This window comes from Aulonocara sp. 'chitande type north' Nkhata Bay, linkage group LG8 (assembly GCF_057382095.1).
Source record: "Aulonocara sp. 'chitande type north' Nkhata Bay isolate Kocher_YH1m ecotype deep benthic linkage group LG8, A_spYH_male_GT1.1, whole genome shotgun sequence".
In the NCBI taxonomy this organism is placed as follows: Eukaryota; Metazoa; Chordata; class Actinopteri; order Cichliformes; family Cichlidae; genus Aulonocara; species Aulonocara sp. 'chitande type north' Nkhata Bay.
Window position 1 is genome coordinate 6,197,747 of NC_141351.1, and position 19,144 is coordinate 6,216,890.

Genomic DNA, 19,144 nt, shown 5'->3' on the forward strand with positions numbered 1-19,144 from the left:
TGATCGGATCGGCAAAGCGTGTTTCTGGAATATTACGTTTTTGTTCCTGCAAGCGCTTTTCATGCAATTTTTGCAAAGCTTTATGTGGAAGGAAACCGTGACCGAGGACAAGCTGATGGCATCAGATGTAAGTACAACTCCTCCGGTTTCATATGCAAAACAAATTATTGCGCTAGCTTACACGGTTCAGGTTCTACAGGGATTTAAAAATAGTTACACAAAACGGAGCGTGCTGCTCTGACCGGATTTAAAGGGTTAACAATGACTTTAAAAAATAATATAAAATAGTGTGCAACACCACTGAAGTTTTTTTTTACCTCTCTTTTCAACCAACAGCAGTCACTCTCCTCTCCAAATAACTTCTGCTTAGCTTTCCGAGCTTCCCTCGGGTCCTCTTAATCAGCGGTCTCCAACCTTTTTTGCGCCACGGATGGTTTATGCCCGACAATATTTTCACGGACCGGCCTTTAAGGTGTCGCGGATAAATGAGGGAGGGGCTAATAATCGGCTCAGTCATTTTTAATGATCGTTGAAAGCCCAGATCGTAATCGTGATTAAAATTCGATTAATTGAGCAGCCCTACCCACAACCCAAGCGCATATGTAATAGTCCTCTCTTGTGGTCCTGTACGCACACCAAGAATTTGCATTCTTTGTATTTCCATCACCTGTTGGATTTCCTATGAAGGAATATTGCACATGTAGCAAGTCAAATCTTAAATGTTTTGCTTCATATAAATTGGAGCTAATAGATAAAAGTCGTAGTTTTTGGTGTGACCGTCCAGTGAGTTTAGACTGATTCTTATAATTGGGTCCTTCAATATGAAATCAACATGGGCCTTATGCTCAACCTTCTCTTATTTGTGACAATTTTATGGTCCAAAAGTTGAATTTATATAACGAGTGCTGTGAAATTTCAGCTTCATATATCAAATATTTTTCAGGACACATTCTTTTTAGAAATATGGTCCATCGACCTACTGTCAGCACATTAAAATCTGAGGCAATATTTGAACATCAGTGTCTCAAAAACCATTAAAGGTAAAAGCCTGAAATTTTCACTGCTCTTTCTTATGATCAAAATGAATCAGGACCTGTAATTTGGGATGGATACATTAAAAAATCTCTGTGCATTGACTAGTTATATTTGAGTACACCTTAATAAAAAAGAAACTTCATACATCAAAAGACAACTAGTGACGAGTGCTAAATTTCATATAGTTATATTTCAAAAGAGTGTAAAAAGTTTTTTGCTAATTTGTACTCAAATGTGGGATTTTGCAATAGTGCTCGAGTTTTTACTTGACATTTTTAACTAGCCAATACTCAAGCATTTTTTTAATGTATCTGTCCCAAATTACAGGTCCTGAATCATCTTCTTGATAAGAACGAAAGTAAAAGCTTCAGACTTTTATCTTCAGTAGCTACTGTGGCAAAAACAAACAAACAAAAAAGTCTGGAGGATCTGCACTTTGAAACTGGTTGCCCTTTCCTCTTACCATCTGGATGCCTCCTTGTTTTTGTTGTCACTTAAGATGATCCTCGTCATTATTACACCGTAAAATGAATTTGTTATCAATATGATGACTCCCTAATGGCAATGCATATTGGAATATTATTAATTAATACTGTGATTAATATTAATTTCTTCATTTCTAATGACACAAGGCATTAAGTCACCAGAAAGCTGTTGCTAAATAGCAATGTCCCACACCAATTGACCTTGCTCTAAATGTCTAACCCTCAAGCTCATTCCTCAGAGAATAGTGAGACAGACACACAGAAAATCTTTCCCCTCAACTATTTCTTGCCCCCCTCTTCATGCGACAGTTGGCAGAGCGGAAAGCAGGCCTCTCGCAGCAGGAAGACGGGAAGGTGGCCAGTCGAGTGGGCTCGGGCCAGCTAGCAGTTCCTCGTCACAGGGAGAGGGGGTGGTTGGACAGGCGGACACATACGTGCGCGCACACACTCGCATGCAAAAGAAACGAGAGCAGATGCCTTTTTCTTAGCTGGCAGAGCCGCCTTTCTCCAAGCAGTCTGGTACGGCTTTTCTAAAAAAATAAATAAATAAAATAAAATAAAGTGGCAGAGCAAGCGGCTGTGATGTTTGCCCGGTTTATTTGTTGGAGGTGTTTAGTCAGTTATGTCATTCTGCCCAAACGGAAGTTTTAACAACCCAGTCCTCCACCCCACAGCCATGCTGTGCCTCTGCGTGGATTTATCTATATGTTTAATGCATATATGTGCCTCTAGAAGTGTGTCAGGAGAGAGAATGTATGCTTTAAGGGCTTTTTATTTATGTTTTTTTAAAGATGGCAGTGCAGTAAATTGCACTCGGGAGCATTACCTAGCGACTGAGCTGCTGATCTCTGAAGGCGTCTTTGAACCTCTCATTCACTACTTCCAAACAGAGCCAGACTGTACCTGAAGAAGAGCCAATTTATGCTGTGTTTATTGCACATTAAGATGGCTTTAGACCATGGGATAATAAACGGAGGGATGTGGAAATGTAATACGAAAAAAATCACTTCAGGGCATCTATTCAGTTTAAGTAATTACTGTATGTAGTTTGAGTTTAAGCTTTCCTTTTCAGATAGTTTTTTTTGCTTGTACTCTAAGAGAAGATAAGAGCCCCCCCCCCCTCCTTTTTTTACTGGCTTTCTAACAGTGTCTTACAGTGTTTCCATTATATAAAACCCATTCTCAGACTTCACATTCTTTGCTTTCTTTTAAACAAAATATTCATAATTTCTTTATCTCTTAAGCACACACTGTTTTTTGCTCTTTCCCCACTCCCATTCACTTGCACATAAAATACTTTTCTAAATCTTTCTAAGCCACGTAGCTTTTCTTTTCCCCCGCTGTTTCCTTCACGCACAAAACAATCCTGCTTTTTTCTAAATCTTTTGCACGCACACGGTTTATCCTTCTCACTTATCTCGCACTGAGGAAGATGAGATGACTTCAACAGTTTTACTGCCCAGTGTAGTTAATAGGCTTATCCTCTAAGCAGACGTTTACACTAAATGTTTCTAGAGCAGACGTTTGCCCCTAATGAGAAAGCAGTGTGTGGCTGGTCCCATATCTGCTGGATGAAGGATGCAGTTTATTTAACAGAGATGCCGAGTCCTTAACTTTCAACACGCTAATTTAAAACTTTAGCATCCCTCAAGGCAGACAACCCACTTCGAGTTTTAGATGAGTTTGAATGTGTCACGTTTACACGTCCTGCTCACCAGTAGAAGCACCAGATAATTTAATGGATCGCTCTCAGTTTCGGAATTGAGAAATTGTGCGGCGCTCCTCCCTTCTGGCTTTGTTGTTTAATTTTGTTCCGTATCCATTATTTAATTCTCGTCCTGTGGTTCTGAACATATCTGAACTGAGTTTGTTTTGATAGACTCACTGAAGGCATTGAGGAAGTTCCTGCAAACCAAAAGTCAACGAGTTCAGTCTTAGTGGGTATTTAAAATACAGTGTGTGGTTGCTGCCCTGCATGGAAGGATCAAGCTGAGGGGGCGCAACACTTAGAAACAACCTGAAATAAACCAGTAAAAATGTAAAAGTATTTGCAAAAACAGAGGAGCTGTGTGTTAAGCAGGTGGATTATTTTTTATTGCATGTGGGAGGCTGAGCTGTGGTACGACCTGAGGGAAGCTGCTCCACTGCAGACACAATACTGGACACCTAGGGTGTTTATCACACCTCCAGGCTGTGTTTTATTCCTCTGCCCTGAAATTGGATTTGAAAATACTCAGTTGAAAACAGTTCAGTTATTGGGGCTTTGGTCAGAATCATCCTCACGCTGACAGCTGCTGTGTTATCGAGTGCTTGGGTACGTTCCCCTAAATTCCCCACCAGGCCACTTATATTATCTTATATGTTACCGTGCTAAAGACATGCTCAGCTCTTAATGGAGGGAGTTGTACACATTGTTCAGTGTACTTTGCAAAGTTCGCTCAAGTTTAATTAATCAGCAATTCGAATCAGTCCCCAAAACCTGAGCCAAATAATTCCAAGCTTGATGCACTTGATTACCAACAATTCCTTGTCAGCGGAGAGCACAGCTGAGGTTGACAGATGCAGTGTATTTACCAAGGTGACATTTTATCCCGTTGAAAGATTGTTTGTTTTTCCCGGCCCAGGCATTGTTTTCCAAAAGCAAGCACATTACACGGGCACAAAGTGTTTTACTTGTATCAGAGTGATCAATAATTCAGCAAAATGTGTTCATTATCGTGCTGTTGTAACCTGAGAAAGGAATTCAATTTCAAGCGCGCTAAGTATTGTTTGTTCAAAGAATCGTTTATTCAGAGCAGACAAATCTTGCCGAATGATTTTTCGGAACGGCTGTTCGAGAACAAACAAAACTGTGTGTGTGTGTTTCTTTTTATTTATTTTATTCTTGAATAGCTGACAGGCATCTGGTTATTATTTTCTATTGACAGCTTGCAATAACAACTGTTGAAACGATTGTGAGTGCATAATAATTTAAATGGTATAAAAAAAGCAGAATGACGGTGGAGATTTGAAAAGGCTCACAGTAGATGACAGGCAGCGACGGCACCTGCTGAAGATAGTCAAGGCTTGAAATCAATACTTAGTCAGTTTGGATTTTTTTCTTTGGGAAAATAATTCCCCAGTATTATGTTTTATATAACACCAATAATAATAATGCAACGAGTAATAAATGGTAAATGGCCTGTATTTGTATAGCGCTTTACTAGTCCCTAAGGACCCCAAAGCACTTTACACATCCAGTCATCCACATGTTCACACACTGGTGATGGCAAGCTACATTGTAGCCACAGCCACCCTGGGGCGCACTGACAGAGGCGAGGCTGCCAAACACTGGTGCCACCGGGCCCTCTGACCACCACCAGTAGGCAACGGGTGAAGTGTCTTGCCCAAGGACACAACGACCGAGACTGTCCAAGCCGGGGCTCGAACCGGCAACCTTCAGATTACAAGGCGAACTCCCAACTCTTGAGCCACGATCGCCCATAAGAGCAACATTTAATGTAGTCATAAGAAAGCAAGAGAGCAAGCAGCCTGATTAACCTTTGTTACTACACCTGTATTACATACCTGGCAGAAAAGCACAGGTGTATTTAATAACAGTAACGAGGCTCCTGCTAAACACTCTGTTGTCGTCATCGACTCCTCTGGGTAAGAGCTAATTTTTTACCTGCTAAATTCTTCACTGCTGAGTCCGATGGGCTTTGTCTGTCTGCTGTTTGGTGCCTGTCTGATTACATTTTACATGACCGAGAAGCTAAAACTTTTTTTTCTCTTGTGGTATTTTTGGCAACAACAACAAAAAAGAAAAACCTGGATAAATTCTTTGTTAGAAAACATGCAAACTGGCATCTAATTATAAAACACCTATTGGAAAAAAAATATTAATATTTATACAGTTATTTAGTTTTCTGTAGTCTATTAGATGGGTGTTATTACGGTGGCCCTGAGAGGTCAAACGCACTGCAACTTAAAAAAAACAAAACAAAAACAAAAAGCTTTAAAAGCGCAAAATACAAAACTAAACAAAATGGAAATGATTTATGATTTATGATATATGATTTATAGTTTTTCAAATGTAATTGAATAAAATTACAGTGACATAAGTAGTAAATGGGCCCCAGTGATGTGGGGCTTTTCTTCACTTATTCACCACTTCTATGTCGATAAACTTAACTTAGGGTTTCCTGAGTAAACATTTAAAAAAGAACAAAGAAAAGAACCGTTTTCTTGTCGCTTCCAGATAGTGACACTGGTTAAACTCTATTATGAATTTCTTGTTGTTTGGCAAGCTCTGTGATTAGGGGTTTTATAAAGTGGCCATGTCTTTTTGTAAGTCAATACTGCAATCTCATCTGCAGTCCATTAGCTTGTATACTTAACTGCTTCTGAAGGCCACAGCTAATTTTTAAGGACCATGACTTCCTGCTCCATTCGTGGGTTATTATTTATAAAAAAACAAACAAAAAAGTTTGAGCAAATTTAATTTCTCTTTTCCTGTAAACTCAGACTGTTCACCTACATGCAATCAAAGCCTGCAGCATGATTGATCAATAGATGACAAGCCGGAAAGCTTCCACCCCTGGCCTGCGGATGTGCAGATATCTTATTATAGAGATAACATTATCTCTTACGTGGAGCCGGGTTTCAGGAAGTTTCCCCGGAGGTCCCTCTTTTGTTGGTTGTGAATGAGGGCTGATAAGCAGGGCACCAAACATCACCCGTGGAGAATGAGGGTTTGGGTGGCGGTGTGGGGGCGCGACGGCGGTGCAAGACAAAGACTGTTAGATGTAACTGCCAAGGGCATAAAGCCGCACTTCCAGTTCTGATTGATTTCTTCCCCAAAGTCAACGATGCTCAGCCGGCTACGGCTTGTAAGGAGACTGCGTCTGTCTCTCAGTCCCTTTCTTTGTCACCGCGTCTTTGTGCCTGTGTCCTCGGTCACAGTACAACATGTGCGTTTACATTTTCAAGGGCTCTTAAGATGCATCTCCGAACTATCAGAGGCCCTGATATACCTATAAGTAGTGTTCCGGTTTATCCAACTGGTGCTGAATCTGTGTGGGATAGTCAAGCAGTATGATTACATGTGCCTGTAATTTAGAAACAGCTGAAGTGGTTTCTTTTCTCCAGGTAACAGTGGATTCTCGCCAAATTTACAAGTAACTGCGTTTCTAAAAGATGGCACAAAGCTTGCAGTGCAGTTGTTTGAGGGAATTGTAAGTTATAACAATTGTGAAGGGTGGGAAAAGTAGGTCTCTTTATTTGTTGGGGTCTCACTGTTTTGGGGAGGTTTGAAAAGGCCATGCCTAGCTTTACTAGCTTTACTACAGTGCACTGATCTGACCCTGTATTTGGCCTCGTGTTTTCTTCTCAGGCATCTTCTATTTCAGTCTGTAGAGAGGCCTCAAGGCCAGCCTGACTTCTTCCTCATTTGGGAGATAGTAAAGCACCTAACTGTATTGCTTTGTCTGGATAGAGAGTAAACCTAGAAGAAGAAACAAAAAATTCAGAACTGAGATTCATGAGCTCGAGACACACGATCTCTTTTCTCTTTTACATCAAGTACCTTTGCAGTAATTAGTCTGATAATTTTTTAATTTGCTCCAGAATGATCATTTCTGCATGAGTGAAAAGATTTCCATATGATTGCATTCAAATCACGCCATGCAGAGTCAGACTGGAGCTAAAGCCAAGACGATCCATCAGATATTTGAATGAGAACATTAGAAGTTTATTAAATTCATGTACATTTGCATTGTGAGGAAGAGCTCATATTGAAACGCTAAGGGACATTTCCCACCAAATTATTGTCACACTATTGGAAGCGCACATTATCTAAAATATCACTATACGCTGTATCATTAATGTTTCCCTTAATGGGAACTAAAGGGCCCAGCTCGAAACAGAGGAAAAAACAATTTCTAGAAACTTTGTCAGAGAACCTTCCGGTCATACGCAGTATATTTTTGCACTTATATTGCCATCCTAGCTCTCCATTAATCAGTACATTATCTTTAAGTGTCCTTACTTAATGACACTAAGGATATTTGGCATTGAAAACGACCTGCATACAATGCGTTGTAGCTATAACCTTCTTGTTTTAGCCCTCTGTTTTCTTCTGTTTAAGCTTTGTGTGTCTGTTTGTGCAGGGAGAATGAGGTCCTGAAGGTCCAGCTGAAGAAATATGTGGGGGCGGTACAGATGCTGAAGAGAGAAGGAAGCCAAGGCAATGACGGTAAAATGCAAACACACACACACACGTGTGCGCGCTCTCTCCGTGCATCATTATGAGCTGAAATTAGATTTCGTATCAGCGTCCCAGTCCATCTATTTTGCTCTCAAACAGCAGCGCACATGGATGCAAACAGCGAAAAATAAGGTCATCGGTTTTCTTTCATATGCCAGATCAGTTCTGGTGCTTTTCTCAGGGGCTCTGATGACTACCCTCTATTTTTACAGTACGAGACCCTGTCAGACAGAGAGAGCTGGTTTCCCTCTCAGTCCTGCTCACTTTCATTTATCCAGAGTTTTAGTTTTTGAAAAGATTCGATATCTCTGACTTTGTTTTTGTGTTGCAGAGGGATGTTAGCGAGGCTTTGTGTGAAAACTAGCAAGATAAGCCTCTGTTGTGTCAAATGCAAATAAAATGAACACTGCAGATAACAGAGGGCCATATATTAGGTCAATTGCAATCTATGGGACAAAATGGGGAGTGGTTATCTTTAAAACCCAGAGGGTTCATTGAGGTTTTTGTGCTTTTGTTCGGTGCATCTTTTCCCTATTAAATTCATGTTTTATGATGTTTTTCTTAACAGTAACCCTTCTAATAATGCACTACAGCGTCTACGCTACACTATCACCAACACGAAACCTGAGCCTAGATGAATATTATCTTTATTTTGAGGAAAATTCAATTTGTATTAAAATGTGGGTCTTTTTAATTATTTATATCAGTGATAAAACATGTCAGCATCCGCACTATAAAGTCCAATGACCAGATGGACAGTTAGGCCCAACGATACACGGAAAGGTCAAAGTTTGTGTGTGAGCAATGATGTAATCATGGGTGATAAATCAGCCATAGTGTGCCTCAGCACCTTGAATAAAACATAAAAAGGCTTAACTTTGCATTATATTTAATTAACATTGAGGCTATCATATGACTTTTAAAACTGGAGGTTATTAACTAGTTAAAGGTCGTCTGTCCTTAGCAATAATAAACTGTTTGATTCATGAATATGTTGAATCTGCCTTTTATTCTGTGAACTGTAGACACTTGAAACTGGAAAAAAAAGGGTGGCCTTCAGACTAAAACGTGTGGCCTTCCACCGAAAGCAACACATTTCAAAGGGGCAGCTTTTACTTTGAAGGTGAACTTTGTCCTTTTGTTTGTGTCAGAGTTTCATTGCAGGTTTGCAAACTCCTCCATGCAAACTATGGGCGACCATGGAAACCTGCTAGCAGCCAAAGAAATTGCAAAGAGGTTTTTGGCGCTGCACCGTATACCTCTTTGAAACCAATTTGACTTCGCATTAGCAAGGAACCACCAGCACCCGCTCGCCATCCAGTCACAAAATAAACACAGACTGAGGCAATCATTGTATATTGCATATTTAAACTTTGGACTATACAATTTTTGTGCAAATTGGAGCAGTAAATATTCTAAAATATTTGACTCAGGTCTCTAAAATAAAATATATGAACATGTTTAACAACATTATTTTCTAAGTTATATTCTCTCCGGTCCGCTCACAGTCCAAAGACATGCACTTAGTGGGGGTAGGTTAATTGGAAAATTGCCCATAGGTGTGAATGCAGGAGTGAATGTGAGTACGAATGGTTGTCTGAGTCTATGTGTTAGCCCTGTGATGGACTGGTGACTTGCTCAGGGTGTGCACCGCCTCTCGCCATATGACATCTGGAATAGGCTCTAGCCCCCCGCGACCCTGATAAAGGAAGTGGAAGCGAATGGGATACACTGATATTTTTTGTGTGTTTCAACTTGTCATATTTGTTCAATCCAGCATGAAATTTAAATAAAAATGGCATCTTTTCATTTTTGTGACTAATCCCACGATAGTGTTCTACATGCTTTTGTTTACTGTAGTGTATAATTCTGCTATTTATCATGTAGAAATTGTCACTAGTTGCCTGTTTTTAGTTAGCTTGTACTCAAATATGGGACTTTGTGGGCATGCTGGCCTTTTAGTTTTATTTTAAGTTATGAGTACTCAGGCAGATACATTTTTGATTTGTCTGTTCCAAATTACAGAGCCTGTTTCATTTTTAAGGTACGAAACAGCAGCGAAAATTTTCAGGCTTTTATCTCTGATAGTCTTTGAGATATTCATGTTCAAACATTGCCTCAGATTTCAGTGTGTGAATAAAATGCCTGAAAGTCGGTCGATAAATCACTTAAAAGAAATGGATCTTGAAAACTATTTGAAATATGAAGCTAAAATTTCACAGCACTCATGTTCAGGCTTTGCACCATAAGTTTTTCATCTAATGTTCTAAATATTGGCTGGTTTTGGATGGAATGACCCCTGCATGAAACTGCATTTAGTTTTTCTTGTCATGCAGTTTTAATCTCAATTGCAATAAAAAAAACAATCTGATGGTTTTTAAAAACTTGTTTTATATTAATTACCAAAAAGATGCTTCTATTCAGAAGAATTGAACTGATGATCACTGAGAGTCTGCGGTTGTTAAGCAGGCACAGACCTGTGCGAGTTCGGCCTACAACAGAGTCATGTTTAAAACATCACAACAGTTCACATTTCATCTTTCTGGTTCCTGCAATTACTGTGTTCAGCCTGTGAAACACGGCCGCCTGAACGGCTGACACTGGAGACCATGGCGGGGAGGAACCGTACGATGAGAGATGATTGGAAAGAGCAATGGTGATTTTCTCACGCGTGTGCGTTATCAGGAAATAGCCCTCACCCGCTGCAGTTTCTCAATCAAAAATTTCCTCCTCACTTTGTGGCTTCCTCTTGTTTCTTTTGCACTCTTCTTGTTTTGCCGCCACTCATTACCTTACCTGCTCGTGTTGACTTTTCAGTTTCTTGTCGTTTGTACCATTTCTCTCTCCTCTCCACCCATCCACACTCCCGCTCGCTCCATTCACACCACCGTCGTCCCGACAGGCATAGTAATTCCCCCTCCGCAGCGGCGTCTAAATGATTTCATCCTCCCTTGCCTCTGTCTTCTCCTGCTAATGATGCGCCTCGTTCCATCGTGCTTTGATGTCGACTACCAGAGCCTGCCGTTGTGTGTTGGGAATGAAGGAGGCAAAATAACGTGCGAGGAGTTTAAGGGGAGCAGAAAATCACGGCTGCTGGGGGGGTTTCAATTGATACACAAGCACCCCCTTTTTTATGAGCTGTCAGCATGTTTCCCCCTGATCAGTGTGCTGCGTTTTTGAAACCCCTCCTGTCTAATGATAGCGAAGCAGACTTGATCTCTCAAATGCTCCTCAGGCGCTGTCGGACCCACTGACATCCCACAAAAGATGGTTTTCCTTTCCTTCTGTTTCAGAGAAGCGATAATTGTTGTTTCCATGTGTGATGCTGTGTGTCCCTGTTTGTTTGGGGGGATATCCCCACACCACTTATACTTGGATATGAAGGAGCAGTGCGATTTTATTACAGAGTGTTGATTGCAAATCATTTCACATGCATGAATGCTGTTTGAATATATGCATATGTTGCATAAGTGGTAGATATACTAGACATACTTGTGCACAAGAGAAAAAGCTCCTGTTTTAATTCGTCACTGACTTATGTTATGTTGGGTTTACTTCCTGCTTTCATTTCATTCCCACTTTTTTGTAAGGATAGTCTGACCTTTCTCCTTGTTTTTCCCTTTGCTTCAGTGTTTTGTGGTGGAAGTAGAGCTGGGCGATATAACGATATGTATCGCGATATAACTTTTACTCGATAGAGAAATTAAGCTATCGCGATAGACCTCGCAGCGTCACGTCGCGTGACTTGTTACGTACAGCACAAGTGCCAAGCCGCACGTGTGTTTGTTTGGGAAGCAGCCAGCGGGTAATGGAGCCAGCGCGTAATGGAGGAAATGAGTGTGCCGACTAGAAAAATCAACCGAGCGTGACCGAAGAGAAAACAGATGATGGTTCCAACGCCGGAGAGATTGTCGAACGGAAGAGCCATAGAAGTTCCGTAGTGTGAAGGTATTTCGGCTATTTCAAGTCTGACAAAAAACAGAGTAGCGTGCACTGTAAATTGTGCCGAAAGCAAGTCTGGAAATACAATAAACTGGTGCATGCGTCACACTGTGCGCCACGTTATTGTTTCGGTGAAATGAATTTCTACAATACTGTTAATTGTACTCTCTGCAGTGTTTAAATGCTTACATATACACACAGTTACTGTCCGTCCACACATACGACTCGGTTCTGCTTCTATGCCGCAGCTTTGTTTACTTTTTCCCACCGAGGCTTCTAGACTTCTGATTGGCCAACATTTCTGCACGGTTAGGAATCTAGCGCCACCTGCTGCTTTGGCATGTTCATAGCAGCGTTTTCCTTCATTTCTGCCTTTATGTGTGGACGGGATTATTTTTTAAAACGAAAACGGAAAATCTCCGTTTTCAAAAACACCCGTGTACGTGTGGACGTAGCCTCAGTCTCTGACTGGAAGCGCTAATTCGTCATTCGGCTTTTGTCAGACTAAAGTAACTGTTAAAACTGTTTGAAAAGCTCAGCTATACAACAAGGAGAGATTGAGAATTTCCTTTTAGTTCTCAGTTTATTTGATACTGACAAAAGTTAGTCAGTTTTGTCTGTTCTTCTGTAAAACAAACTAAGATTTATTTTTAGAATTAATATTTTGTTTCTAAGTGGAATTGACAATTTAGTCTGTTTCGTTTGTTCTATTTTGAAACTTAAACGCTTTAGCGGCTGCCTTTTGTGTAGTTTGCAATATTTGCCTTTATTTATCTGAAAAAGTCTCATGTTCCTTAAGTACATCTACCCTGTTGAACTTATTATGGGAAATAAATATTTAAATAAAAACAAGCTGCTGATTATTTCACATTTTACTTGTGAGCAACGGCACATTTAAATCTTACAAATATAGTTATTTGGCTTATATCGTGATAGATATCGTTATCGCCTGAAATGAAAAAAAAAACATATCGTGATATGAATAAGTCTCATATCGCCCAGCTCTAGGTGGAAGTTTTCCTTTGGTTAGTTTTTGTCATTCTGTGGACGTTACTTGCAGGATTTGGGGCTTGATGAGGTTCACTTCTGGTTTATCCCTGGATTTTTTTAGTGTCAAGAACATGGTTTACTACTAACATTATCGGGTTCATCACCATTTGTAGTGATGCTGAACCTCTCTAACATGTGTCAAAGAGGTTGTGTTTCTGTAACAGCTCTATAAATGTATAAAAATACAGTCTAATGACCAATCACTACCATTCATTCCTGGAAGTTCTCCCAGTGAACGAACATTTGAGGTCTAAATCTATTTCTCGCGGGCGTTACGCAGGTGAGGGAAAAGAGGGGGGAAAAAACCCTTTCCCTGACGAGCATCAATGAGAGATTTAGATTCTCAGCGGAGGGAGATTTACTTCTTTATTTATTTTTACTGCCAGCATCAAACAATTTCAAACCTTTTCATTGATCTCTGGGCTACGGCAGCATAATCCTAAAATGGAGAGCACTAAAGTCTCCTACTTTTTGACTTTGAATTAAAAGTCCAAGTTAAACCTTTTTACTGATTTTAGTAAAAGGTTTTTATTTGTTCAGAACATTTTTGAAGATTACCAGCTGAAAGAATAAGTCAGAAAGTGTGACAAAAGCTATAAGAATACGTCGACCTACAGTAAACATTCATTTAATGGCCCAAACACCTTCTAGCGCCCTGGTCTCCGGGTCTTGAATATCTCTTGTGCAGAGATGTTGCAGGTTGATGTCTTGCAGTGATTTTCAAATAATATATTTACAGTAGTGAGATTGAAAGCTAGTTTTTGCTTTGGCTTTAAGACATTTGTAAGATATGCAAAAACCCCAAATTCATTCTTTCAGTTTTAGCGTCACCCTCTTGAATCACTGTAACGTATCTGAATCTGACCTGCGTGAATATAGAGATCCAAAATGAAAGGGAAAGGGATTAGTCAGATTGGATCTGAATAGAGTCAGGGATAAAAGGACCTGCTTGAAAGTGAAGCCAACCAAACGGAGAGATGCCGCTGGCGACGGTTATGATGCCATACACACTTTAAGCTAAGGGCAAGTATATTCGGATCCTCTGAGGGTAATCTAATACCCAGACCAATACAGTGGGGCGCTACACAACCCCATTAAACTGACCCAATTACAATCTATTTGTTTGTGGCCTTACTTGGGGAATGTGATGCATCTAGGTTACTCAGAACTGATTTGACTCGAGCATATCTAGTTTGGTTTTGAGTACATTTGTTCTGAATTTCTGTGCTACAGGCACCAAGCAGTGCAGTGACCTGCGTCGTGGAACATATCAGGATCAGAATCATTTTATTGTCATTGTGGCAAACGCACAACAAAATGCCAAAAATACTGTAATGCACACTGACATATCTCATAAACTATTGTCAAGCTAGTCTTTATTAAAGCATGTGGCTCTTCTCTCCAACTATACAGGTGACTTCAAAAAGAAAGCTCTGGTGGTGGCAGTCTGTTCTTAACTGTAGTGAGCGGGTGAAAAATAGTGAGTTAATGCTGGCACTGTGATGGATTGCTGTGATGTGAAGTCACATGATGAAATCAGGGGCTTGACTGAATTACTAAAACTTTACATTTCCCGGAACATGGATGCTTTCTCACTTGACGTGCGATATTGTTTCATTGTCCCAGGTGGAGGTTTTATGCCTGGTCGACTCGCTGATGTTTGACTGACTCCTTTACCTGAGGGAACGGCCTCTCCGAGGGGGGCAGTAAATGAATCTGGGCAGATGTGGGGATTCTGGGAGTTTCAGCACCACTAAGATAACTGATGGTCCCCTGTGGGCCGGTGAAACTGGCTGATTTCATTTATTAAGGAAAAAAAGCTATTCAAGCCTACCTGGCTCTATGTGGGAAAAATAATTGCCAGTTAAACCTAATAACTGGCTGTACCACCGTTGGCAGCAAGAACTGGAATTTTGACCCACTCTTCTTTGAAGATTTTTTTTAAAATTCAGCCACACTGGAGGGTTTTTGAGCCATTCTAAGGTCGCGCTGAAGCATCATACTTGTCTGCTTATCTCATTGTCTTTCTGCATAACTCAAGTGTGCTTAAGCTTTAGGACATGAACCGATATCCAGATATTCTTCTTCAGGATTTCCTGGTAGAAATCATGGAACTGCTATGTTAGGTTTATGCCGGACGTATTGGGACTTATAAACGTGAAGGGGTTACCTTCTTTAGCTCTCTTTAAGCCAGCTCTTTTCTGATTGGCTGGCTAGTCTTAACAGTTGGTAGGTGAAGCTTGGTGCAAGAGGTGTGTCTTCAAGATTATTGAACCCTGACAAACCATCCTACTTTGGCAAAACGTCCCACCGTAAGTAGTTTATGCACATTTCTGCTGTCACAGAGAAATTCCAGCACAAATTTAAGTAGGTATGACGGTTTGCCGCTTAACTTTGCCCATCAGAGTATGTTTGTAGCCCATATTCTCAAAGGTAGGAGGGTTCGCCAGTTAATTTTGTGTTGTGCGCATGCATAGAAACAACGGGTAGGATGGTTTGTCGGGTAGGATGGATTCCCAGAGCACCGACTTGCCGATCTATTTGCAGGTATAGCAGACAATAAATGAAAATTTAAAAAGTAGAGACCAGATGGGAGAACACGCTTTTTATTCATGACAAAGTTTGACATAAGAATATATAGAATACAATAAAATACATATAATCGTATACACATGACAGAAACAAAAGTAAAGCACAATGAGTCCCTTCATGATTCAAAAATATTTACAGCGTGACTCCTACAATCCTCCAGCCCACCTCTGCAACTGCAATATAATGATTCCTACTTTTCTACAGCCCGTTCTGTCCAATCCCCTACACCTCCTCATTTTTGACTTCTTTTTTTTTTTCATTTTTGCATGTCAGCTGTGTTTTCCGTCCACGAATTTTACACGGATGGCATCCCGGCACTTTGATTCATTCTACGTTTTGCCTGTCTCTGCGTACGTGTTTAATTCGCCCATAAATAAACCCACCGTGGACAGCAGCTTATTCATCTCCAATAAGGAAATGGATTACATGGCCATTTAAAACCCAATAAGCTTCCCTTGCTGTGCCTTGCTCCCTTCTCCTTCCTCTGACAGCCAGCAGCCTAATGAGTGAATGAGAGGCATTTGTCACTGCTGCCTGGCCTAATAGGAGTGTGTAACTTATTCATTACACACATAGATCTGCATTCGCTGGCCCTGTGTGTGCTACACTTTGCCCTTGTAGGGCCCCGGGGAGGTCGGTCATCTTGCTGAGAGCTGTCAGCCGTGTGTGTGTGTGTGTGTGTGTGTGCCCTGTGCTTTTGTTTGTCTGCATAAACCTGCCTTCTGTATGCATAAAAGTGTGAAGCCGTGCCAGTACAAACTTTTTGATTTGTGTGTGTGTGTTAATATGGAGGTGGACTTTGATTAGTTGTTAACAAATAAGCTGCTGAGTGTGTTTGGGGGGGTTAATGTGTGGAAAGCAGGTCACAGTGACAAGAGGGGAGTCATAATTTGAAAATTTGTGTTTAGCTATGTGTTTTTTGTGCATATGTGTGCACATTTACATAATATACTCTCGTATTTGTGCTAATTGTCTTTTCGAGTATCATATCCCCCCGTGTGAGTGTAGGTGAGACGTGGTGTATACGGACGTTAGTGTGAGGAGACTAAATTAAACTGTGCATTAGCGGCTGTAGGTGGATATGAAACTGTTGTAACTGGTGTGGTTTATGTTATAAAGTTATTTGCGTCCCTGTAGGCCCACCGTAAAAAGCGCAAATGATGAGTCATTCTCTATGTGAATTGAACTTAATTGTGCCCACACGTACAGCCGGAGCTTCAGATCATCAGAAGAGAAGCCAGGCGGCAGCTCGCATTGTTTAGCCTTTTAGGTCTTCATCCAACAGCTTGGGCATGTTTACTGTCTCAGAGGTGTGAGGGACTTTCAGCAGAGGGTGGTCTGTTTGTATGTGTGTATATGACAATGGATTTAACACACTGCTTATTTACCTGGCACGAGAGAGGTGACATTGCGTATTGTTTGTCACAGGTGGGGCCAGGTGGTCAACGTCGGAGTGAGTGCGGCACCTTTGTGCGCGCGCGTATAGATTTGTGCGTCGGCAGCGTCATATCTCGCAGGCGATTCCATGTGGGCGCAGCAGGGGTGTGTGACAGATTTCATCACCTGGACGGATCGGTGTTAATGAACATTTTAATCATCTCGCGGAGTGCCAGAGCCTGCTGGGTGTCATCATCCGCCTTTCCCAAAGATAAATATGGAAGGGCGCTGCTGAAGTGGGAAAGCACTCCAGCGGGGTGTGGATTCCCATCGGAGACGTTTTTTGGCTTTCAGGCAACCAAATCGAAGCGTTTGTTGGAGCGTTTGCCATTTTGTTGCAAGATTTGATAACCCAAACATTTCTGTGTTTGGTTGTGTTCGCTGCAAGCTGTTAAAATGTCACAAAACAAATAGATAAACATGATTTTCACACACCAGTTAAATGTTATTCGGCTGTTCTGAGCAGTTCCCAAATTCTTTTTAAAAAATACATGAAACCACAGCCTTCTAGCTTTTAGTGGGGAAAAAAATGTTTTTACACTTAACTCAGACTCAGGTGAGGAATGAAAATATGTACTCAGGTACTTTCATTGCTAGCTCTAATAGTCATTTTTTGATTGTTGTACTGTTGTGTTACATTACTAAATTGTTGGGTTCTCATATAGTGCTTTTCTACTCATTCTAAGCACTCAAAGTGCCTTATACAGCTTGCCTCATTCACACCGATTCATACAAGAATCATGCTTTTAAGTGCTTTCTAGCATTTAAACACACTTATACTGATGGATACATTGGAGAGCAACTTGGGGTTATATTTGACTGCAGCAGCCAGAGATTAAACCACCAGCCTTCCGATTAGTAGCTGACCTACAACAGCTAAGTGCTGCTCAGTGTTCAGTACAGTTTCTACACACATGCATTCACACCAAGATGCTGCACATGGACAGCAAGAGCACGCGGCATGTTTGAGGAGTCACAGAACTAAATATAAATACAGGAACATTAAGAATAAGTGGGTAAACAAAATGGTCAGTGATAACCACCAAGGTTCAACAACCCAAGAAAAGAGCAGCGCCTTAAAGAAGATGACCTGCTCACTGCTTGTCAGTGTTTTTGATTGACAGCTGCTCGGTTATGGCAAAAATCATACGACCGAGGAGATGACAGTTATTTTATTCGACTGATCGTCCATTTTTTCCGCTAAAAAATCTGTTAGAGCTTTTGTTTCTTTTCATAAATTTTGTTGATTTTGTTGACCACCATCATCTCTGGTGGAGAAAAACTGAGCAGCTAAGGAGAGGCTGCAGACACTGCTGCAGAGCCAAGCGATCCCCAGACCTTGAAGCACAAAACAAAATGAGAGCGTCGTTACAAAAATGACTGAAGAACAAGAATACGTTTGTCTTGATTATCTTATATTGTTTTAACAGTCACTGAAAGCCATATTTTTAATTGAATTAAAAAAGAAAATTCCCAGCCCAGAGGAAGAGTAAGAACATTTCTCAGCGGTACCTGAGTTTGAAAATTTAAAAAGAAAAACATACATTTCAACTTTCAGAGATCACTGTTTTCCTGCATCACATAAAGCACCCCACATACATGTAAAATAAAGAACTTTAAGTTCTTATGAGCTTTATTTAAAATCCCAATAACACTGCGCACTGAGATTGTTTCATAAATATTGCACATTTGCTGCTCTCAGAGAGTCTTTAAATGTTCCCCAAAATAGCTCTATTCTGTAAATCTACATGGAAGCTGAGATTTTGTACTTGTTTCAACTATCAAATCACCTTCAGAAAGGATCGGGAATGAGCTTACTGAGGGATTTTCAGTCTTTCAGGCAACTGAGGCATTGTGTGGAAAATTTGAGAGCAACTCAATTTAAGGAGGACAGTTCTGATATTTGGTTCAATCCTCTCGAAGCTTTGTAATGGAGTGAGGCGCCGTCTCTGAGACTGGATTAAGTTGAGAGAGAGAGAGAGTGGGTATGGGGTGTGAATAGAGACGAGTCAGAGGGAGTTGGAAAGCTTTAAGCGATACATCTGGAGATTCATCGCCTCTCTTACCTCATGGTCTCTCATCATGTATCTTGCTATCTTTCAACCACATCGGCTTACTTGTATGTGAAGCTGCAAGGATTCTCCTTTCCTGCAACGATGCACTGGCAAACTCATCTGCTCATAACAGATTACATCTGTTACGAGCTCGTCCGCCTGCGTGCCTTTCAGCCCGTGCATGACCTGGTGCTCTATTAGCCACTCATTTACCGTGTGACTGCCCGTGCTGACAATAACCCAGTGCCGACTTACTTTAACATGCTGCCTGGTGTCAGGAGCGAAACAGTCTGGGCAGCTGC

The 19,144-nt window shown here is 40.9% G+C and overlaps 1 protein-coding gene across 2 annotated transcripts in view; it reads left to right on the plus strand.

The window, feature by feature from the left end:
- snx29 (sorting nexin 29) overlaps nt 1-19,144 on the plus strand; it is a 143,847-nt gene that overhangs the window by 26,209 nt on the left and 98,494 nt on the right. For both annotated transcript variants that reach the window (XM_086302996.1, XM_086302997.1), the window contains exon 14: nt 7,670-7,755. In XM_086302996.1, the coding sequence (XP_086159122.1) occupies nt 7,670-7,755 (86 nt within the window). The remainder of the gene's footprint in view (nt 1-7,669; nt 7,756-19,144) is intronic.